Source organism: Mauremys mutica, chromosome 23 (genome assembly GCF_020497125.1).
Source record: "Mauremys mutica isolate MM-2020 ecotype Southern chromosome 23, ASM2049712v1, whole genome shotgun sequence".
Classification (NCBI taxonomy): Eukaryota; Metazoa; Chordata; order Testudines; family Geoemydidae; genus Mauremys; species Mauremys mutica.
This window is the reverse complement of record NC_059094.1, coordinates 6,862,931-6,886,496: the sequence shown is the minus strand read 5'-3', so window position 1 is coordinate 6,886,496 and position 23,566 is coordinate 6,862,931. Positions and strand designations below refer to the sequence as shown.

At 55.0% G+C, this 23,566-nt stretch overlaps 1 protein-coding gene across 1 annotated transcript in view; it reads right to left on the bottom strand.

Annotated features, from left to right (window-relative positions):
* Window positions 1-23,346, bottom strand: part of NKAIN1 (sodium/potassium transporting ATPase interacting 1) — a 206,391-nt gene extending 183,045 nt beyond the window's left edge. Inside the window, exon 1 of the mRNA XM_044998176.1 lies at window positions 22,917-23,346. Coding sequence (XP_044854111.1) covers window positions 22,917-22,970 — 54 coding nt within the window. The 5' untranslated portion in view covers window positions 22,971-23,346. The remainder of the gene's footprint in view (window positions 1-22,916) is intronic.
* Between the last annotated feature and the right edge of the window lie 220 nt (window positions 23,347-23,566).

Here is a 23,566-nt window from a genome sequence, read left to right as displayed (position 1 = left end):
TCCTGCAATCAGCATTGCTTGGGTCACTCAACTGGGACAGAGAGACCAGCCCTGTCAGTGGCTATTTCCGTCGATTATTCCACTGGGGCTTCGCCCTGGGAATCCCCAGTCAAGGGACAGTGGAGCTGAAGGCCAGATTGGGGCCTGTCACGGTGCGGGACTCACCCCATGCGGCGCCTCCTGCTGGTCGTCTCTGGGAATTAGCTCTTGTCCAGCCTCCTGAGCGCCTTCTGCAGGCCAGTGTCCCGCTTGCTGCTGGCCCCATGTTCCTCCCGGACCCCGGTGCCTCTTTACCCAGGCGCTGCCTCCTGGCAATACCCCACCAGTCTCTATGGGTCTCCCCTCTCTGGGAAACCCCCAACCCTCTAATCCTCGCCTTGCCTCAGTCTGGGCTACTGCCAGTCATCATCAAGCCCCCGCTCCCTGGGGCAGACTGCAGTGTAAAAGCCTCTCATCATAGGTGAGGGGGTTCGGACCTGCTGCCTTCCTCTGCCTCCCAGTATCTCTGTGGGCCTAGGACCAGGCCCTGCAGCCTGGGGAGCTGCCAGCCTGGAGCTCCCCTGCTCCTCTGGCCTTCCCCAGCCCTGCTTCACTTCCAGTGCCCTTCCTGCAGGCAGCCAGGCCCTGCTCTCTCCCAGCCTGGAGAGAGAGCGGCTTCCTTGGGCTGCTGGATACAGCCTTCTTATAAGGGCCAGCTGGGCCCGCATTAAGCCAGTCACAGCTGTGGCTGCTTTCCGATCAGCCCAGCCTTTCCCCTGCCACAGCCCTTTCCCAGGGCAGGAGCGGGGTAACCACCCCGCTACAGGGCCCAAGACAATTATTTATTGCAATGCGACAGCAATGGTTGCCCAGCTCTGCCCCAGAGCTTGCACCCCTGCACCCACTGACTCCTGGGGTGTTGTGCCATTATCCATCCCTGGGGAGAACCAGGCTAGCACGCCTGGAGGGGCTCCACCATCCCTCACCCCACAGCCCTGCAGTTTAATGATGGCAGCTGGAAATGTGTACTGCAGCCCGCTGCTGTGAGCCTTTCAGCCCTGGCTCCGCTAATTAACGGGAGCACTGCAAGTCCCGTTTATCACCACCATGCAACGTCTCCTGAATCCCCTGCACCGCCCCCGCCGAGAGTTTAATTGGTGCCTGGCTCATCAGCAGGTGAGAACGGCAGGCAGGCGCACGGATTCAGGGGATATCTGCCAACTGAGGCCGGGAGGGCGGCGGAAGCCTGCAGAGAAGGATGAGCTTGTCAGGCCCGGAGCACCAGAGAACGGATTTTGGAGCTGTTTCCTGGCAGGTTCTGGCGCTCGCCCTCCACCATCGGGCCTGAACTGGGGCAATGACGGAGCTTTTGCTGCGGTGGGACTGGCTCACTCCTGAAACCCATCTCCCTGCACGTCTCCTCCCTTTTGAAAACCACCTAAATCTGCTTGCTATTTTGTCCAGAGATGTTTTTAAATTACTGCCGCTCTTGCTTGACTGCTCCGCTCTGATTGGATTAGTTTAAGCACCTTGTCTGTAATACTGCCACGGCCAGACAGTTCTTTCACTGAGGAGTGAGCAATTGTCTTTTTTACTGTTGTTCAGAATCCCCAGGAGGGTGTGGGCGGAGGGGGGATTTATAGACAAAATTATTATCATTTTATTTTCATGGGACATTTTTCACAGCAGCCTCCCTTCCCCATGAGTGGCACCCTCCTGCCTGTCCATTTCAAGCGGGATCATGCCAACGGAGGTGGGTCAGTCAGACCCTGTGTCCTATAAACTAGGCTCACAGGGACATCAAAGGGTCCCTGTCCAAGAGCCAGGGCCGTCTTGACATCACGGTGTCAGGATTGGATCACAGCATTTACATCATAACATTGAATCAGGAAAAGCCAGCTGGTAAATACTGGTACCACTTGGTGCTTTTCACATCCAGGTCGCCAAGTGTTTCACAGAGTTAAAATCAAGATCCTCATCCCTTTGTATAGCTAGAGAAGAGCAGGCACAGAGGAGCAAAGTCAATTGCAGGTTCACACAGAGAGTCAGCCGCAGAGCCAGGATCCGGTTCCAAGCAGAGCTGGGTGAAATTATTTTGGCCGGCAGCAAATCTGCCCCCCAAAAATGCATTTTTCGGGACACTGAAACGAGTTGCAAATTCGGGTCAAAATCGGTTGAGAGTTTTGGCTGAAAAAATGTCTGAAGCAGGTGAAAGCAATTCCTTTCTGCCATTTCTACCTGAAACATGTTGAGGATTTAGCGTAAAATTTAGCTAATTAAAAAAAACAAAGAAAAGGGTGAAACCCCCCTGAAATGACTCAAAACTAAATGGCCCCCTTCCCCCTCCAAGAAATTGTTTCAGGTTGAACACAATCTTTTGTTTAACTCAAAATGAGGGGCTTTTTTAGATTTTTGTTTTGTTTTGGCGAGAAAAAGAAAAAATGTTCATAGAATATCAGGGTTGGAAGGGACCTCAGGAGGTATCTAGTCCAACCCCCTGCTCAAAGCAGGACCAATCCCCAGTCCCTGGGTCGATTATTGCAATGAGCCCACTTGGTGCCTGTCTCTGTGTGTGTGTGTATCCGTTCATCCACACATGCATTTGTCCAGGCCAATCCATGCGCTCCCTCCCTGCCTTGCCCGTGGTGAGCTGGAAGCTTCCCCTGGCCAAGGAGAGGGGGCTGGCCGGACATTTTAGCAGAGTTCAAGCTTCAGCTGGAGAGTCCTTATGGCTGTGGAGAAAAGGGTCCAAGCACGGCCTGGACCAGCACAGTGCTGCCTGCCTGAGTCTGCAGAGAGGTAGCTCCGTGGGCAAAGGTGGCGTGCAAGTCAGGGGACACAGGAGAGGGGATAATCAGGGGAAAACACCCCCTGCACTCCCCCCCCGTCACACATAGAGCCAGACTCATGCCCCTGGTGTCAGTGCAGAGGCTCCATATCCCAGACACACATCTCACAAGCTGCTCAGTGTAACCAGCCCCAGCCCACGGGCTGCTGGGAGTCCCAGGGGCTCCAATCTCCCTCGGCTATTTGCTAGTGCCAGGTGCACCATGAGTCGGGTCCAGTAAGCACCAGGGCACATGGCTCAGTGTGACCATCGCTGACCAGGGCTGCAGAACACAAGGGGCAAATACCCTCAGGCCAAGGGCTCAGTCACTTACTGCAAATGACAAAACCCAGTAATTCCCAGCTCAGCCTCTAGGGGCAGTCTGTGCCCGGAGCTCCTCGGGGCTGATACCCCAGCTGCCCAACCTCATCCGTCCCTCTGCCAGGGGGCAACAAGGGACCAGCTTGTTGTTCCCGTGGGCTGGATTCCCTGGTGTCTCTTCGTGCTGCAGACAGATTCCATCTGCTGCAAGCTGTGCCCAGCAGGGTACACAAGCCCTGCCACTCTACCATCCCTATCGCACACGCTCTGCTCCTGCCTGGGACTGACACGTGGTTAGGGGATCAGACCGACCCGTCCCCAGGCTGCAACATACACGGTCTCTTCGGAGAGCCGCCTTCCGGGGCCCCCCGCCATTGCCCCCCTGCTAGACCTCCCCATTTCCTGCTGCTGCTGGTGCCCTGCCAACAAGCTTTCCAGCCCAGAGCCTGCCAGCCACCTGGCCTGTCCCATGCAGCCAGCGCCCAGCCTGCTGGGCTCACACCCAGGCTCTGCTCTCTCCCAGAGCCCCGGATGGTGGAGGGAGCCCAGGAGCAAGCCGGCAGGTTTGGCTGAGGAGGTCGAGCTGGGCCGGAAGCGGAGTTTTCATTTCGCAGGGAAATCTGGGGTTTCGACATTTGTTTCTCTTCCTCATCAGGACGAAAAACAACATTTCCCCCGGCGGGAAAGGCTGGACAAAGCTGTGTCAGGGGCAGTGGAAAGTGTTGCATTTCGATAGAAACAAAATGTTCCGTTCCCATTTCAGCTTACGTTAGGTGGCATAACATCTGTTTGAAAACGGAAAGCCGATTTGAAAGGGAAAATCAAAATGTTCCCAAGAAAAGGCTGAGGCGAGACATTTTGGCCTTATCAAAGTGCTTGAGTCCATTTTTTTTTTCATAACGAAATTTCATTAAGATTGACATGTTTCCAGGAAATGTTTTGCGTTGCCAAAGCTGCAGTTTCCGATGGAAAAATGTCCAACCGGCTCAGGTGGTCAGTCTTTGGCTGGGAAGCCTCTAAGGGTGTGTCTGCACTGCATCGTAAACCCAGCTCTGCGGGCCCTGGGCTTGCGGACCCGGTGTTTCCCACCCCACGCGTCGGCATCCACACTGCATTGTAAACCCAGATTTGTGGGCCCCGGGCTTGCGGACCTGGTGTTTCCCACCCCACGCGTCGGCATCCACGCTGCATTGTAAACCTGGGCTTACAATTGCTGGGCCTGGGTCCAGGAGCGGTGCCAGGGTTTTTGGCGCCCTAGGCACAGGGCTGGCTCTACCCATTTCGCCGCCGGTCCCGTGACTCCGGTGGACCTCCCACAGGCGTCCCTGCAGAGGGTCCGCTGGTCCCGGAGCTCCGGTGGACCTGCCGCAGGCGTGCCTGCGGATGCTCCACCGGAGCCGTGGGACCAGCGGACCCTCCGCAGGCACGCCTGCAGGAGGTCCACTGGAGCCGCCTGCCGCCCTCCTGGCAAAATGCCATCCCCCCAAATCCTGGCACCCTAGGCGACTGCCTAGGTTGCCTAAATGGAAGCGCCGGCCCTGCCTTGGTCTCACAGCTGTGCTAACGTGTCCATACTTGACTCAGGTCTGTGGCTTGCACTGCACACGCAAAGCAGCAGGGTTTGGGCCCTTATTTCAGCATGACTGAGGCTCTGGCCCACCTCCCCTAGCAGGCTCCTAGGACCTGGGTCCTGTGTGTTTGCTGACCTGAATCAGACTGATTTGTGTGTGGATGGAAGCGGGGCTTGGGCTTAAACCAGAGTCAGAACCCAGGCTTAGCGTGCAGTGTAGACATATTCTGAGGGAGACACAGCATGCAGGTGATGCAGTAGGAGGCGCTCTTCCTCCATCAAAGCAAGGTCCTCAGCACTTATTAGTGGCTTGTGGTAAATGGGAGAGAATATTTTGCCTTTGTTTCCTGTCCTAAACTCGCTGTGCCAAGTCGCTGATGAGATAATGACAAGTTCCTGCCCTGCTCCCCATCCCCCAGAGGCAGCTGCGTCTCCCTGCTGGGCGAAGCAATCACTGCACGCGGCACTCCTGGAAATCACCTGCCGGCTTGCGAGAGGCGCTGCAGCGATCAATGCATAATAACCACCCCTGCTCTGGCTGGCGCCGGAGCCACTCTTCAAAGCGCATTAACTGCCCGTGCCCCTCTCGGCAAGTGACGGGGCACTGGGCTCAGTACGGAGTCGGAAGGAAGAGCACCTTCCACTGAAACCCCCACAACCAGCACACTGAGCCCGATCCCAAACCAGGGCGGGCTCCACGCACTCGGCGTTCGCCAGCACACGGGGCAGACGGGCTCCACGCACTCGGCGTTCGCCAGCACACGGGGCAGACGGGCTCCACGCACTCGGCGTTCGCCAGCACACGGGGCAGACGGGCTCCACGCACTCGGCGTTCGCCAGCACACGGGGCAGACGGGCTCCACGCACTCGGCGTTCGCCAGCACACGGGGCAGACGGGCTCCACGCACTCGGCGGTCGCCAGCACACTCCACGCACTCGGCGTTCGCCAGCACACGGGGCAGACGGGCTCCACGCACTCGGCGTTCGCCAGCACACGGGGCAGACGGGCTCCACGCACTCGGCGTTCGCCAGCGCACGGGGCAGACGGGCTCCACGCACTCGGCGTTCGCCAGCGCACGGGGCAGACGGGCTCCACGCACTCGGCGTTCGCCAGCGCACGGGGCAGACGGGCTCCACGCACTCGGCGTTCGCCAGCGCACGGGGCAGACGGGCTCCACGCACTCGGCGTTCGCCAGCGCACGGGGCAGACGGGCTCCACGCACTCGGCGTTCGCCAGCGCACGGGGCGGGCGGGCTCCACGCACTCGGCGTTCGCCAGCGCACGGGGCGGGCGGGCTCCACGCACTCGGCGTTCGCCAGCACACGGGGCAGACGGGCTCCACGCACTCGGCGTTGGCCAGCGCACGGGGCAGACGGGCTCCACGCACTCGGCGTTGGCCAGCGCACGGGGCGGGGGGGCACCACGCACTCGGCGTTGGCCAGCGCACGGGGCGGGCGGGCTCCACGCACTCGGCGTTGGCCAGCGCACGGGGCGGGCGGGCTCCACGCACTCGGCGTTGGCCAGCGCACGGGGCGGGCGGGCTCCACGCACTCGGCGTTGGCCAGCGCACGGGGCGGGCGGGCTCCACGCACTCGGCGTTGGCCAGCGCACGGGGCGGGCGGGCTCCACGCACTCGGCGTTCGCCAGCGCACGGGGCGGGCGGGCTCCACGCACTCGGCGTTCGCCAGCGCACGGGGCGGGCGGGCTCCACGCACTCGGCGTTCGCCAGCGCACGGGGCGGGCGGGCTCCACGCACTCGGCGTTCGCCAGCGCACGGGGCGGGCGGGCTCCACGCACTCGGCGTTCGCCAGCGCACGGGGCGGGCGGGCTCCACGCACTCGGCGTTCGCCAGCGCACGGGGCGGGCGGGCTCCACGCACTCGGTGTTCGCCAGCGCACGGGGCGGGCGGGCTCCACGCACTCGGTGTTTTCCAGCACATGGGGCAGACAGGCACCAACATGCCCAAGACTTGCACAGCAAGTCAATGCGGGAGCTGAGAGTAAAACTCAAGAATACAAATTCCCAGTCCCCTATTCCAATCTCCAGTCCATGCTCCCTCCCAGGGTCAGAGCCCAGGCATCCTGGCTCCTTCCCTCCTGCTCTAACTTGTAAACCACACTCTGCCCGGAGAGCTAGGCATCGATCCCCAGACACACAATTCCCAGTGCCTTATTCTAACCACTAGATCTCACTTCCTCCCAGAGTCAGGCACAGAACCCAGGAGTTCTGATCCTCCCCCCCCTTCTACCCACTGACCAGTGTTTCTGCATGCACTAGCTGCACAAAGGGGAAAACATCCTTCTCTAGCATTGCAGAGCTCATTGACAATGAGCTTTCTCTGCTCAAATTGCCCCAATCAGGCCTCGCCTTGGGGGTTGCTTCTTATCTAGTTTTATTAAGCAGTAATTATCTCCTTCCTGGGAGTTTGTCAGGAGGCCGAGTTCAGAGTTGGTGAATAAATAAAACGCAGAGGATACAGGCCAAGATGTTTATTGATCCACAAACCTTTTAGCTTCCGCTTTACTCCACGGCAAAACAAACAAACATGATTGCTGTTCTTCCATGCCAATAACTAATAAAATCCATTTTTAATTTCTAAAACCCTTACACTTGACTTTCCCAGCTGTGTAACGGTGTGTGGCTCCTAAGCCCTGCCACTTAAGGACCAAGAAATCAGAGCTGAAAAAACTACCAGGTGGAATGTAGATTCATAGATTTTAAAGTCAGAAGGGAGCATTTATGATCATCTTGTCATGACCACCTGCAAAGCACAGGCCAGAGAATGTAACCCTGGAATTTCTGCATCAAGCCCCATTACTTCTGTCTGAGGGTACGTCTTCACTACCCGCCATATCGGCGGGTAGCGATCGATTTTTCGGGGATCGATATATCGCGTCTCATCTAGACGCGATATATCGATCCCCGAACGCGCTCCTGTCGACTCCAGAACTCCACCACCGCGAACGGCGGTGGCGGAGTCGACATGGGGAGCCCCAGACATCGATCCCGCGCCGTGAGGATGGGTAAGTGATTCGATATAAGATACTTCGACTTCAGCTACGTTATTCACGTAGCTGAAGTTGCATATCTTTTATCGATTTTCCCCCTTAGTGTAGACCAGCCCTGAGTGGTAGCACGTCTTAAGAAAAAGATGCTGTCTTGATTTAAAGAATTAAAGTTATGGAGAATCCATCCCATATTCCCATCCCTAGATAAACGGTGCTGGTGGTTAATTACCCGGGTTGTTACAAGTGGGCACCTTATTTCTCATCTGAATTTGTCTCACTTCAGCTTCCAGCCATTGGATCTTGTTCTGTCTTTTTCTGCCGTTTACCATCAGAAATTTTTTCCCACATAAGATTTTGTAGACTGTGATCAAGTCACCTTTCAGCCTTCTGTTGGATAAACTTATTGGAGCGTCTCTAGTCTTCATTATAATCATAGAATCATAGAATCTCAGGGTTGGAAGGGACCTCAGGAGGTCATCTAGTCCAACCCCCTGCTCAAAGCAGGACCAAAGGCAGGTTTGTCGAACCTCCAATCATTCTTTTGGCTCTTTTCTGTACCCTCTCCAATTTTCAACATCCTTTTTGAAGTGAGGACTTTAGAACTGAACACAGAATCCACTGATGGTCTCCCTGTGCCATATACAGAGGTCGTATCATCTCCCTGCTCCTACGTGCTATTCCCCTGCTTTTATATCCCAGGATCACATTCACCCACTTAGCTACAGCATCACACTGGGAGCTCATATTCACTTGGTGATCCACGGTTCAGAGTCACTGTTCTCCAGCATAGAGCCCCCCATCATGCATGTGTGGTCTTGCATTTGGCTGTGTTAATTTCTAAACACCCATCCTGCCCAGTGATCCAGATCTGCCTGTATAACTGAACTGTCCCCATCAGTTACCATTCCACCAGTTTCTGCGTCATCTGCAAATTTTACCAGCACAAGTTTTATAATTTCTTCCAGCTCATTCATAAAGATTTTGACTAGCAGTTGGCTGGGATCAGATCCCTGAGAACCCCTCTAGAAACACCCCCACTGGATGATGATTCCCCATTTCCCTCCCCCCTACTATTCTCACTACCTTCTCCCCTCTCACAGACACTGAAGTGTCTTGTCTGCTTTCCTCCGCTAACCTCTCCACTTGCTCCAGTGACCCCATCCCATTTCCTGATCTCCCGCCTCCCCCACTCCTCTACTCCTCTTTTTAACCTTGCCCTCTCCTCTGGCTCTTCCCCTCACAATACAAAACCCACCTTTGGCCTCTCCGACTACTGCCCCATTTCCCTCTCCTCTCTGAACTCACTGAACGCTGGCTGGAGCTCCTCCCGCCCAGTTCCCTCCTAGACCCCCTCCAGTCCAGCTCTCACCCCCAGCCTACGCTGAAACTCTCTGCCAGTCGCCAGTTACCTCTTTCCAGCTAAAGCCCAGAACCAGTGCTCCCAATCCTCACCTCCTTCTTGACCTGTCAATTGCCTTTGACACAGTCGGCCATGTCCTCCCTTGGCTTTCATGACTCCATCCTCCAGTGGTTCTCTCCCTCCGTCTCTAACTGCTCCTTTGTTCTCCCTGGGAGAATCCTCCTCACCCCCCTGCCAGCTTTCTTGGGTGGGGTTTCACAGGGCTCTGGCCTTGGTCCCTTCTCTTCTCTCTCCACCTTATCTCTGCATAATCTCATCCACAAGCACAAGCTCAACTCCCGGCTCACAGCTCTACTTCTCGCCTCCAGACCTGTCTCCCGCTGTCCAAACCACCAGCTCAAGCTCAAGGTGGCTAAACCAAAGCTCCTAATCTCCCCCGCCCCCTCCACCAAGCCTCCCCTGCTACCTCCTTTCCCAGGCATTGTGGACAACAACATCATGCTGCTGCCTGGCACTCAGCCCCGCAACCTGGGCATTACCTTCGACTCAGGCCCCTCTCTAGGTCCTCAGGGGCTGGCTGCATTTCAAACTTGCCAATTCCTTCTGCATAACGTCTCTAAGATACGGCCTTTCCAGCATCCCCAGTTACGAGTCCCATCCCGACGCCCATCCTCTGGCAGCTCGATTGCAGCATCAGTCTGCTCAGAGCGCTGCTGCGAAGCCCAGTGTCCTGGCCTGTCGCTTGGACCACGTCACCTGTCTGTCTGCTTTCTTCTCCGGGCAGTACCAGGGTTCCAATGGCACCAATGGCGCCCGGCCCACACTCGGAAGAGGCCTCAGCACCCCCGTTGGTCCTGCCCACCCCGCTCTGCCTGTGCTCCGCCCTGAGACCCCGCTCCCGCTCAGCCCCTTCCCTCCGAGGCCCTGCTCCCTGCTCGCTCCTCTCCGCCCCTTCCCCCTGGCGAGCAGCAGGCAGGGCCTCGGGGGGAAGAGGCTGAGTGGGGGTGAGGCCTCAGGGCGTAGCACGGGCAGAGCTGGGGGGAAGCGGGGCCTCGGGGGGTAGTGAGGGGTGCAGGGCCTCAGGGGCGGAGCTTGGCCTCGGGGCGGAGCTTGGCCTCAGGGGCGGAGCCTTGGGCAGAGCCTCGGGGCACAGCAGGGCGGAGCAGGGCCTGGGGGCGGAGCTTGGCCTCAGGGGCGGAGCCTTGGGCAGAGCCTCGGGGCACAGCAGGACGGAGCAGGGCCTGGGGGCGGAGCTTGGCCTCAGGGGCGGAGCCTTGGGCAGAGCCTCGGGGCACAGCAGGGCGGAGCAGGGCCTGGGGGCGGAGCTTGGCCTCAGGGGCGGAGCCTTGGGGCACAGCAGGGCGGAGCAGGGTCTGGGGGCGGAGCTTGGCCTCAGGGGGGGAGCCTTGGGCAGAGCCTTGGGGCACAGCAGGATGGAGCAGGGCCTGGGGGCGGAGCTTGGCCTCAGGGGCGGAGCCTTGGGCAGAGCCTCGGGGCACAGCAGGGTGGAGCAGGGCCTGGGGGCGGAGCTTGGCCTCAGGGGCGGAGCCTTGGGCAGAGCCTCGGGGCACAGCAGGATGGAGCAGGGCCTGGGGGCGGAGCTTGGCCTCAGGGGCGGAGCCTTGGGCAGAGCCTCGGGGCACAGCAGGACGGAGCAGAGCCTGGGGGCGGAGCTTGGCCTCAGGGGCGGAGCCTTGGGGCACAGCAGGGCGGAGCAGGGCCTGGGGGCGGAGCTTGGCCTCAGGGGGGGAGCCTTGGGCAGAGCCTCGGGGCACAGCAGGACGGAGCAGGGCCTCGCAAAGCAGGGGGCAGGGCCAGGGCCCACAGAGGTTAATCCAGCCCTGTCTCCGGGCCCCCCCTTCTCTCTCACATCACAACTTGTTTTCCCTTTCAAGGCCCTTCCAGGTATATCCCTGCCCCACCTACCTGCTCTCATTCGCTACTGAGCTGTCAGCTCCCGCCTCCAGCGCCCACGGACGTTTTCGAACTAGCGCTTTTCCTCGGCTTTCTCCCAGGCCACCTGTACCAGGGCGCGCTCTCGTACCGCTCTGCTGCCTCCTAGTGGCCCATCGGGGGATTCGCTCGCTGCGAAGTCTGGGCGGTTACTCAGCCCATCGTCCCGCTCACTCACTCCGCAGTCTTTCTCGGGCCCCTGGAGCCGCAGCACTTTCCTCTCCGTGGCCTAGCCCTCCAGCCAAGTCACACCGGTGTCCCCCCTTTCCGGGTATTACCAAAGTCTCCTTCGCAGTTGTCTCCAGCAGTCCCCAGACAGGCTCCTCTAGCAGGCCACTTGTGGCTTGGAGAGGAACCTGGGCCTGCCCTGCGGCTCCTTCCCTGGACTGCTTCCTACCCTGCCTGTTCCAGCCTGCTACTTCCACATCGCAGCCACACCCCCCCCCCCGTTACCGGGTCCCTGGTTTCATAGCAGCCCCACCTGTTTCTGCCCAGGTGAGCTTCTTCCTCCATTAAGCCTCTGGCATCCTAGCCTCCAGGTGCAACTATAGCTACCTGGCCTCTCTTGTCTATATGAACCCCTCCAGGGCTAGTGTGGGGTGAGCACCCCATCACCACTGCCCCACACAGCAAGTTAGTGGCAGTGTGTGGAACTGAACCCAGGCGTCCTGACATTCTCATTCTTGCTCTAACCAGCACACAGCACTGGCCCTCTAAGGCACAGTGAACACGTTTTTCTTGCAAAGTCACTTGCTTAGAAATCGATCCCTGTCGCCAGGGAGTGGTGCGGGAACCATTTGTCTAGTGAGGCTGGGAAGGTCTCTGGGTCCGGGACTGTCTCTGACTATGGGTCTGTGCAGCACTTAGCACAGTGGGGACCTGACCGGTAGGTCTGACTGCAATACAAATAACAATAGCTGCTTCCCGAGTCCCTCGAAGAGTAGAATTTCCCCCCCACGTCACCAGCCTCCTACTTCATCCTGCACCCGCAGCAGATTTAAACCCTGACATCCCCCAGAACTCCATACAATCGCAGTGGAGAGAGGAGATTCCTGGCTCCCCAGCGGCACAGAGCGCTCCGAGACCCTCAAGCCAGGGCAGCAGTAGGTAGAGAAATGCTATTTTGGGCCATTTTGAAAGGTTCCTTAATAATACATTGGTCTAAATGCTGCCTGGCGTCACAGGGGGAGGGGGCGAAAACAGTGTCAATAAAGATGTTCAAAACAGAATTTTTCTGGAGCATGCAGCATACGGACAGGGGTGGGGTCTATCTATTCATTCATTCCTTCACAATTCCAGAGTAATGAGCCCTTCCCAAACAAACCAATAAAGCCTTTATAGCAGATCATCAAGTCATCTGCATGTGCATACAGAAATGTGTTTATATCTATCTATCCCCATACATCCCTATCTATCTATTATCTATCCCCATACACTCCTATCCCCATACACCCTATCTATCTATCTATCTATCCCCACACACCCCCTCTATCTATCTATTGATCTATCTATCTATCCACACACATTGTAGTCCTGTCTATATGGCCGGCCATGTGTCTTTTATATGTTCTCTTGGGCACCGTAACCCCAACTGGGCTAATACCAATGACACTGATAGCCCCTGCTGAAGTAAAGGGTCATTCTACATGACCCCTGCTTCCTCCTGCCCAGAATTTCCTGGGGAACCCGCCTTCTGAGCTGACGGCGCCATGAATCTCTCCAGTCTAAGTGTGTGACCTCTGCTTCCTGCCACCCCATTGAACACGGCACAGAGACCTCTCGGCCCTTTGCAACATCTGGTCTCCGAATAGTCCTGAACCTGCCTCATCCCCCAGTAGGGTGACCAGATGTCTCAATTTTATAGGGACAGGCCCGAGTTTGGGGGCTTTTTCTTATATAGGCACCTATTATCCCCCACCCCCATCCCAATTTTCTACACTTGCTATCTGGTCACCCTATCCCCCAGCCCAGCTGAGAATGTGGCGTGGAGAAATCTCGGGGCCATCCATCCATAATGCCATTTGTCAGCTCCCAACACAATTTCCATGGCAACAATGCAAATGTGAAAGCATTCCATAATCATTAGGGAGCGGAGCTGAGCAGTATAAACAGTGACTGCAGTAGATTACATGCCTATTATGAACAGTCGCGGCTTCTGAGCACTGGTAATTATACCTAATTGTGCATTTAATTGTGTAATTGAAAACCCACATATAGAGTTCAGCCTGGGCTTCTTCCCTGCCCCCCTCCAAAGTATGGGGAAAGGCACCCGGGGCAGAGCCTGAAGCCACAGGGCAGTGCTGGGCCTGGGCCTCTTTGCAACCATTCGTGCACTGGCTGCCACAGAAACTGCTCACGGACAAAAGCTTCCCGGGGACGTGAGAAGCAGGTGGTCTCCTCCCTCCTGATGCGTCAGCCATAAGGACGCTGCAGGCCCTCACCGTTTGCCCAGCTGCCCAGGGTGGGGGGCAGCTGACAAGGACATTCCTCCGACCAGCTAGGTGTGGGGCGGGAGCATTGTCCAGCCCAGAGCTCGGCCCAGCGGGGGAGAGGCAGAGCCGGGTGGCGCCTGATGGAGCCCGAATCAGGAGTGAACTGGGTGCAGTCAGGGGGATGTGATAGCAAGCCAGGGGGAGTGGAAGCAGGATCAGGCCCACGGAGAGGGAGAGGGAGCCCACAAGGGAAGACGGACTGAGACGTACAGGGGTGTGGAGCGGCGGCTGGCTGGCATTGCTGGCAGAGAGGGGAGGGCTGAGGATCCCAACAGGAGACACGAGCGAGGTGTAGGCCAGGGCAGAGCTGGGCACAGCCTCAAAGGAGAGTCTGAACTTGACAAAGTGGGAGGCCCAGAGGGCAGTGGCAGGGTCTGAGTGCTGGGCCAGGGAGATCATTTTGGACAGCAGGGCAGGGGAGAGATGTGGGTCTCAGGGAGGGCAGAGAAGATTCACAGATGTAAGGCCAGAAGGGACTATGCGACCATCCAGTCTGCCCTCCGTCTAGCCCAGGCCAGAGGGCTTCCCAGAGTTAACTGCTGTTTGAACAGGAGCAGAGCTTTAGAGAAACATCCAGTTGTGGTTTTAAAATTGTTGGTGATGGAGAATCCACCACGACCCTTGACAAGTTGCTCCAATGGTTAATTACCCCCACTAGAAAAATGTAACCGTTAGCTCTAGCCTGAATCTGTCTAGCTTCTACTTGCATTGGCTCAGGCTATGCCGTCCTCTGCCGGACTGAAGAGCCCATCTCCAAATATTTGTTCCCCGTGAAGGTACTTACAGACTGTGGTCTCCGTGTTAAGCTAAACAGCTGGCGCTCCTGGAGGCAGGTTTTCTAATCCTTTCATCCTTCCATGGCTCTTCTCTGACCCCTCTCCCATTTATCACCACCCTTCTGGAGTCGTGGGCCCCAGAACTGGACACAGGATTTGAGCAGTGGTCACGCCAGAGCCAAATACAGAGGTAAAATAAGCTTCCTAGCCCTGTGTATGATTCCCCCGATTATACACCCACTGGTCACATGAGTTCTTAGGAGAGGCGACAGCAATGGAAGCAGGAGGCACTTACAGACCGGGCAGGGTCAGCCATACGGGTGACCAGATTTTAGAGAGACAATCCCGATTTGTGGGTCTTTTTCTTATATAGGCTCCTATTACCCCCCACCCCCGTCCCGATTTACACATTTGCTGTCTGGAGTGATGAGGCTTCTCCCACCCAGTGACGCGGGGCACCTCTGTTCCATGAGCCACCCCCGGAGTCCCCGCTCTCAGCAGGCCGCATTATCCTCCTACCAGCCCAGTGACGGCTCTGCAGGCCGAGTCACAGCGCATCGTGCGCCAGACACGCTGCCTCTGCTACCCGCTCTCTGGGGAGCTGGGCACAAAAAGCAGCAGCCCTCCCACGCCAGCCTCTGCCTGAGCAGTCAGGAGGCGCGGCCCAGCTAATCCTCTCTCCTGCCCCCGCCACCCAAGGGCAGGAGCAGAAGGATGGAGGAGGGAAGGCCCGGCCCCCAGACTGCTCGCCATGCAGATCGTATGCTGGAACGGGGCCAAAGAGGCCTTCCCAATGGAGCTAGTTCAGGAGCCGGAAGAGCTCACCGAGCCCCGTCGCAGCCGGTGATTGACATGTGACACGCTGGCATCAAGACGGGCTCCAGGGCCTGGCCAGGAGGGGGAGGGGCCTGGCTGGGGAGATTTCTTTCTGTCCAGCTAAAAAAGAAACGAAGACAAAGGAAACGCTGGATCCAAACAACACTGAGGGGCTGCCACAAACTGGCAGGGAAAGAGCACATCCCGCCTGCCTCCGCTCAGCCAGCTGCACCCACGGCACTCGCAGCAGCTGCGCTGCAGGCCCTTATCAGGGACATGCCTTGCATCTCGTGGGGCCATGTGCCCCTGGGCACGGCAGGTGTCAAGTGCAGCCGTGCTGAGCTGCCCAGGAAGGGCACTGTGCTTTGTGGCCCCCGGAAATCCCCGCACCCTACAGCCTGTGCTCCAGCTGTGCCTTGTGCAGCACCATGAATGGCACATCTCACTGCAGCCAGACTCTCTCCAGCTCGAGGCAGCAGATCCCAGAGTGCACTGCGCGCTGGCCAAGGAGTCAAGAGACAGGGGTTCTATTTCCAGTTCCTGCCGTCTGACCGTGGGCAAGTTCCTTCTCACCTCTGTCTTCACTCCCTATTTAAAGGTTCATCTCTTTGGGGCAGGGAATGTCTCTCACTGTGTGTGTGTGTACAGCACCCTGCACAAAAGGGCCACTGGTTGCTATGGTAATGCAATTAATAATCATTTATTTTACGGATTGGACTATTTGAGCACCTGCTAGATTAATAGACTGGCATTGGGAAGTCATTAGAAGGCTGCTTGTGTAGTGTTTTTCTGCTCTGGTGGGGTGAGTGGGATGGGAACAGAGGCTGCAGTGAGTATCACAGCATGGCTTGCGGGTACCTGGAGTATTCTCAGGCTGCATCACCTGGCATTGCAGGCTGGGAGCGGCGTGCCCCTGGCCACGCTTCCTCATTAGCAACGAAGGTCTGATTAGCTCTGTTCCATTGGTCCAAATCAGGGGCCCCATCTGCTCTCACACTATTTTTACACCCATGGATCTCCGTTGACTCTGGTGGAGTTATCACTGATTTGCACTGATTTGCGTGAGATCAGAATCAGGCCCTAAGGACAACCCTTGGGGGCCCTCAGTTGTGGGTGGGTTCAAAAAAGTACCAGCTGATTGAGGCTGCAGTCTACAGACCTTGATGGTATCAATCTGAGCAGGAAGTCACTTGGCCCAGGCACCCTCCAGGGAATGTCCTCCGGGAAATGGAACTGCTGCTCTGGACACAGCGATTGTATTGCACTCGTCCCTGCAGCATCTGGCCCTAGGACTGGGGGCTGCCCGTCTATCTGGTCCTACAGCTAACAATCTGGTCCTTGAATGCACCTCACATGGCAAAGGAACTGATACTTCTAAAGCAAAAAAACGCTGCATACCCCATTCACCTGACACCGGGGACTGGACGGAGTGACCCAGCCGGAACGGGGCAACAGCTTTCAAAATACTGCCTGAGTTTAGACTTTTTCCAGGAACAACTGATAGAATTTCCCTGAGCTATTAGATCTACTAGCCAGACTCGTCAGACCACTGATCTATGCAGAAGCCCTGATCCTAGAATTTAGAGAAAGAAAAGACCTGTTCCTGATGGCCTCAGAGCTTCAGTGACTTCACTGGGAGTTTGGGGTGCACAAGGACTGCATCCTGCCTCCAGCAATGGTGATACTTCAGGAGATGATGAAAACCCTCATCTCACATACTTGGCCAAGCACAAAGAGCAGCACATGGGCAAGTGGAAAAGCACTTGGGACCACTGTGACGAGAACAGACCTGGAAGCGTGAAATTCAATTCCTTTGCCTGAGCTGGCAGATCTGCCAGTGTTTGTAAAAGTTCATCATGATGGTAACATTTCCCAGCCACGGCACTGGACTGAACAATATTCAATTTGGATATGAGAGGGAAAGCGATGGAACTCTTCCTAAACTCCACCCACAATCCCGAACTCCCGCCCACAGTCCCCAGCTCCGCCCACAACTCCAGTCGGCCTGAAGGCTGATCAACGGGGTTGACATTCAGTCATCACCAGTAGGCTTTAGTCAACATTCTCCATTGCCATGGCTAAGGAGCATTCACACCCAGCAGAGCCATTGTCTGTGTGAGCAGATGCATGCAGAGAACACAGCATCAGGGCAGAGTGCACAGGCTCTCTTTTCATTCGCAAGGGCTAGCAACTTCTTTTTTCTTTAAAGTCAGTTTAAATTCTAAGTGCTGGTCTGATGAGCAACAAAGAACCCACAAAACCTGCCCCCCCAGAGTGAATTCAGCATTGCAGCTGCATCGAGAAGTACTCCCACCTATCACTCATTTCATAGACCCCTTGTTCTTGAATCATTTTGGGCCAGCAAACAAGTTTTGATTTCATTACACTCATCATGATCTGAACTGTCTCGAGCCAGTCCCTTCCAGTCACATCTCCTCTCCAGCCCAAACAACTATTATGTATTTTACTCTTAACTGTCTGCTTTTTTGCACTTCTGCCTTTTATTTAAAATTTCTCTCTACATGCTAAAGCCTGGCACTTTTCACCTCTAGATCTCATAGTGATTTACAGAGGTGGGGGAGTGTCATTAATTGCTTCTCAGTGAAAGAGAGAAAGGGAAAGGACCTTTACCCAAGGTTACATAGCAAGTGAGTGGCAGAGCTAGGCACAGACCCAAGTCCTAACTCCAGCTGTTGTGCCACCTCCCCTGAATCACAGTGCCTCTCTGCCCTGGGTAACTGTTCCCGTTCAGTAAATAGCTTCAGAACAGTTTTCAAAAGTGACCTCTCATTTGGAGTGCCTGTTTCTTCTGCATCCAACTTGAGACCCTGCAGCCTGCTTTTCAGCCTGCTTTTCAGAGGTGCTAAGCATCCACAGCTCCCAGTGACTTCAAATATGCAAGTCACCTCACCTCTCTGGGCCTCAGTTTCCCTATCTACAAAATAGGCCTAATAACCTTTGTAAAGTGCTTTGAGATGCCTGGATGGAAGGTGCTATGTAGCAGATGTCGGGACGTCCCATTGTCGGAGAGCTGGCTACACTGCAGCTGGGAGTTGTGATTCCCAGCCCAGGTAGACGGACTTGTGCTGCCTCACAGGAAATTCTTTCTTTCAGGCTTTCAGCTCAAATGTCCATGCCTAGTTCCCAGGGAGCAGCTGTACCCCAAGGACTGGCTCTTAGTAGAAGGAAGGCAGAGAACAAGCCCTGTTGCTGCTTGCAACAGCTCCACATGAAATATCTACATATCACAAAACTAATAACAATAGAGCATTTCTTCCAAGACTGTCTCCTGCCCGCATGCTGAAGGGAAAGAACTTGTAAGACTAGGTATGACAGCGCCACCTGGCGACCTCTGCCATCACAGGCATCCAGGGACAAAGCCAGGCAATCAGCCTGGGTGAATGCTTCCAGGGCATGGCCTGTCCCCCAGCACACAGTATCTCCTCAGGCAACCAGACAAGACGCATGAATTGGGTCTCACCTGCCTCACCCCCAATGCCTCCTCTGATGAAACACTGCGCTTTAGACCTCTGGTGATTAGTTAGATGGTTTAATCAAATGGAAAGTCCAATTCTCCCATGTCATTTTGGTAAGCGGAAAGTCAGGTGAAAACTCTCATCTAATTACAATAACAACAACACGTATGTTACCATAGCGATACTAAAATCAGTTACAGAGTAAGATTTAAATAATAGCAACAATGAGTCATAGAGTTTAAGACCAGCGGGCACCACCAGAACATCTCTCTGACCTCCTGTATATCACAGGCCAGGAGCACCAAACCTGACCCAATGAAACAAGGCAGGGGTTAAAACACCTTAGGGGAGGATTAATATCTTACACAATAAAACCCAGACTGGGGCAGCTAAGAGGGAATTCAGATGGGCCACATATTTCATTACTTAAAAAATGAAATGAACAAGCCACTCATCGTCCTCCGGTCACTCTTGAGTGTATTTTCAATCCCAGTTCCCCTCCTTTCACCTGCAAGCACCGATCACCACTGTGTCTATCCAGGTGCTCACAGAACCACCGCCTCTGAGCATCTCCTAAACATTAGTGAGCTGAGTCCCGCCACAGCCCCCGGGAGCTGACCTCTCAAATGTTTCGCGGGAAGTCACTTGTTCCCTGCCCAGCTCTGCACAAATCTAACACCCCCTGGAAATCAGAGACATCAAAAATAAAGACTCAAGGAGCTGGAGTTACAGAGAGAGCTATCTGCGAGGCAGGAAGGCTTCCTGCCTTTGTCACCACCCCGGGCAGGTTGAGAGGTAGGGTGGAATTGTTAGCTCCTTTTTATACATGGAGAACGGAGGCCCAGAGCCCGGGTGTAGAATGGGATTTGCCGTCTGATGTTAGCATGTGCTAGCTAACACATGCTTTCAAAGTCTACACCAAACACACTGCCCTTAACCCAAGCTAAATGGGCAGAGGGAAAGCACCCAAGGCAGCCACACCTTTAAATCTTAGCCAGGACAAGGCGAGCATGGGTAAGTGACTTGACTTTGCTGACTCAGGAAGTCTGTGGCAGAGTCAAGAATGGAACCCAGCTCTCTGCTCAGAGCCTTATCCACAAGGCCAGTCATCCTCCCTCCTCTCCGGCTGCTGCCTCTTCCCTTTTGCCAGCTCGCTCTGTCTTTGTGAACTCATATTTGGTGCTGGGGCACCCTGTGTATGGACAGTCCCTTCCCGAGGGGCTCGCACCCAAACCTTCAGCACATAGATCATTTCTGTCACCCCTGCAATCTGACACTTGCCATTGATTTTGCTCCACCCCCTTCAACGGCAGGGGGGGCAGCCGTCCAATCCATGATTAGTATTTATTAGATGTATTACAGTAGCACCTAGGAGCCCGAGTCCTGGACTAGGACCCATGGTGCTAGGTGCTGTACAAACGGCCCATCTTTTACTTTGGGCCAATCAGAGCAGCAGTATGATCGTAACACAACGAGGCGGTTTAGTTTCCCATGCCCCCTTGTGAACTGGGCGAATGGAAACCTCAGTGTGGTGAGGAGCATCTCAGTAATGGGGGGCGAGGAGAGGAGACCTCGTTATCCTCCCTCCAACTCCACAGTCCTGCTTGGTTTCCTCCCTCTCCCCCTCTTGCTCAGGCTCTCCGTCGCCTCCACATTCCCGTCACCCTTAGCCACAGGCGGGCAGAGCCGCCGCATCATGGGGCCATCTCGCTTTTCGCTTTCATCTCCAATTCCCCCTTCCCTCGGGACCCTTTGATAACGAACAAACCCACGGTCAGATAATTAGCAACGAGGTCGGGCACCCGCCAGCAGCATGCGCGCGCTCGCCCCTCCCCCCTGCACTCTCGGGTCCAATCGAGTTAAGCCCCGGTCTGAACCGCCAGAGCCAAAACCCAACGGACTCCCTTTTGCAAAACCAAACCCAGCTGCGCTTTACCAACCACATCACCAGTCCAGCTACCGGGCAGCAAAGCTCCCAGTGCCTCCCATGACATTAATTAGCCTGTTTCCTATGGAAACTACAGCTGATTCCGATCTGTGTGCTGAGGATCTGGGGCTCATACCTTACAGGGGCCTTCCCGCAGCAAACAGCTCCTCACTGGGGCTGAGAAGACATTTCCCCCACAGGACATAGGGGTATTTCACCTTCCTCCAGAGCACTGCGTAGGGGCCAGCTGAGTGTATCCACATAATTCTAGCTTAGGTGGAGGCTGGGCTCACAACAGGAGCTGGGCCAGAGGATGTCTCTACGGGCCAGAGGCCTCCAGCAATGGACCTTGGTGATGGCCACTGGTGGAATTCAGCCCTTCCCAACTCCTTCTCGGAGATCTTCAATCAACCACATTAAGGTCTCAACAGAGACCGTACAGTCAATAACCGTCACCCGCTGTCCTTAGCTCACCCCACTGTTCCTGAATGCTGCATCTCAGAAAGATAATTCCCTTCCCCTGGGATCAGTTTTAAAACCATGTATCATCAAGGTACGTGACAACGCCTTTCCAAACCATCCTGGTCCTGGTTAAAATATATACGCTGGTTCTCTTCAATTACCCAATAAACAATAGAGGTTGGCTGAGAGCCTGTTTGGTCAGTGGGGTAAATCTCTATTGTAGGGCTCCTTCTAAGGGACGGATGGTTTTTCACCTCAAACCATTGGGAGATACTTGGTTTCACTGCAGCAGCATTGGGACACACGCTAAGTACATCTACTGGAAACCTTGGCCCAAGTTTGGCCAGCATAAAGTTTTACTGTGCAGACATAGCAGCATCTTTTCCAACCCTAGGAGCTCAGATGGATTCCTTCCCCCCTCTAAAATGAATCGCCCTTTAATGACCTGTTAGATTTGACCCTAAAACAAACACCAGCAATGCTCTTTTGGAGCCCTGGGTGTTTGAAAAGGGGACTGACCCCAGCAAAGAGAAAATATCCAGGTGGGTCTTTTGTACTCTTGTCATCATCGCACACAGACATTCATGCACAATTTTTCTAATGAACATTCCCAAACGTAGGCAAATCAGAGATCAAGACTTTGCAGAACACAATGCCGTCAGGGAGGAAGTTCCATGGCCCGGGAAAGAAAAGGTGGTTTCTAATGGAAATGACAGAACTTTAGTGGAGCATCACTGGTAAGTTCCACTCTAATGAGAAATCCTTTTCTGGCTTACAGTGTGTCACAGAGCATTGCACACAATACCCAGGTAAGCCTCCCAGACAGTCACCAGCTATTAGACATCATTGTTACATGATTCACTTTCATGTTTCCCATAACCCACCATGAAGACATTGACTTCCCCTTATATTTTAAAATTCATTAACTACTTCAGTGTCTATTGCACAGCCCCTTGGGATGAAAAACTAATAATGCAGTAAGAATGCTAATGTAACCTCACAACATTGCTGTCATGGATATATATTTGCTACATTGCCTTTGTAAACAATGCTTTGTATTGACCAGACCTAATGCAAGCATGATATTAGGCATCTTGTAAAATTCCCGCTGTGATCAACAGCAATGTTGCAGGCAGATTGGCCAAAATCTCTGGAATTTCCCCATTTTCCTAGCTCTGGGGAAGTCTCTGTTAATCCCAGGATTGCCACAGAGGTGCTGCAAATTCTAAGGTATTTTTCTCCATTTGAGTTTCCCATCTGTCCAGGAAACTGCCTGAATAATTAATTATTACCTTCCTGAGTCTCCTTTCATCAGAAACCCGCCTGATATCCCACATGCTTGCATCAGCTGGCCCCTGATACTGTACCACTGTCACCAGGCTGATTAAGATTGATCTGCACACGGTGAAAAGCACGACACATAATTATTGCAAATATCAACAATCCTATTAAAATGAGATCTGTTTATTTGCTCTCTGGCTCGCTCCAGAACATGTGTGCCTCCCAAAACTACCTGCCACTCTGTGCAGTCAGATTGATCACATCAGCAGGCAAGAGAGTTCACAAAGTATTAGTTTAAGTTTTGCTACTGTCATTTTCTTGGCATGTAAAAATAAGAGGTTCTGAACATGGAAGACTGAGACCCAAAGCCTCGGTGAAATGTAGGCAAAGGGGCCAGATTTCAGTTCCAAACAAAGATCCCACCTGCTCCAAACTGACTCCAAGGCGCTGACCCCACACTACAGAAAACTGCTTCAGAGAGGTTTCCACCTGCAACTCCGGAGCGCCTTTGATTTGCGGTGGGGGAAGAGGGTCACATTTCTGGGGTCGTATGTAACCGTCCCTAGCCTGGCCTGACAGCAAGGTCACGTCCCAGCCGGAGTGGTTAATAATGCTAGTGCACAGCTAGCCACAAAGCACAATGGAGCAGGCACAAACCCTTGTCTTACCAGCTGAAGGCAGCAGAATCCAACCAGCGTGCATCGCCCATTGCATTTCGCCATGGTTTCCTGGCTGGAGCCTTGTATTTTCCCCACACTGGATGAGCGCTGTCTTCTCCCAGCTTCAGCAAGCCTCCCTTTGCCAAGAAAAATACCCCTCAGAGAGCATCAGGAGGAAACCCGCAGCACGCCTTGGTCTCCAGCTCTCTGCCAGAGCCAGCACTTTCTTCACAGCAGCCCTCCTGGCTTTTGCATGCTGCCAGGATAGCCTAGGAGCAGGAGCGGTTCAGAAAGGGGCATTTTTCTCCCCCGCACCCCTTCCTTCTACGGCTCGGTCTGGACTTGCCACATTTCCAAGACGCGGGGACAACAGCGGACGATCAGATGTTGCCATCCATCTCCCAGGAGCTGCTCTGCGATGGCTGAGACAGGCAGAGAGAGGAGGGGGGACGGGGAAAGCAGCTCCCTTTGCTTTGCACAATTTTGCACGGAAGATTGGCTTGGAGCTCTCAAGCCCCTTCTATTGTTCCCCCCACCCGCCGACACAACCAGGATTTGGGCCCCTAGGGAGAGGGGAAGAAAAGGAAGGGCAAAAACCTGAAGAGATCTTGGAAAAGGCAGGCGAGCCGGAGGAGGAAGCCAGGCTCAGGGCTGTATTA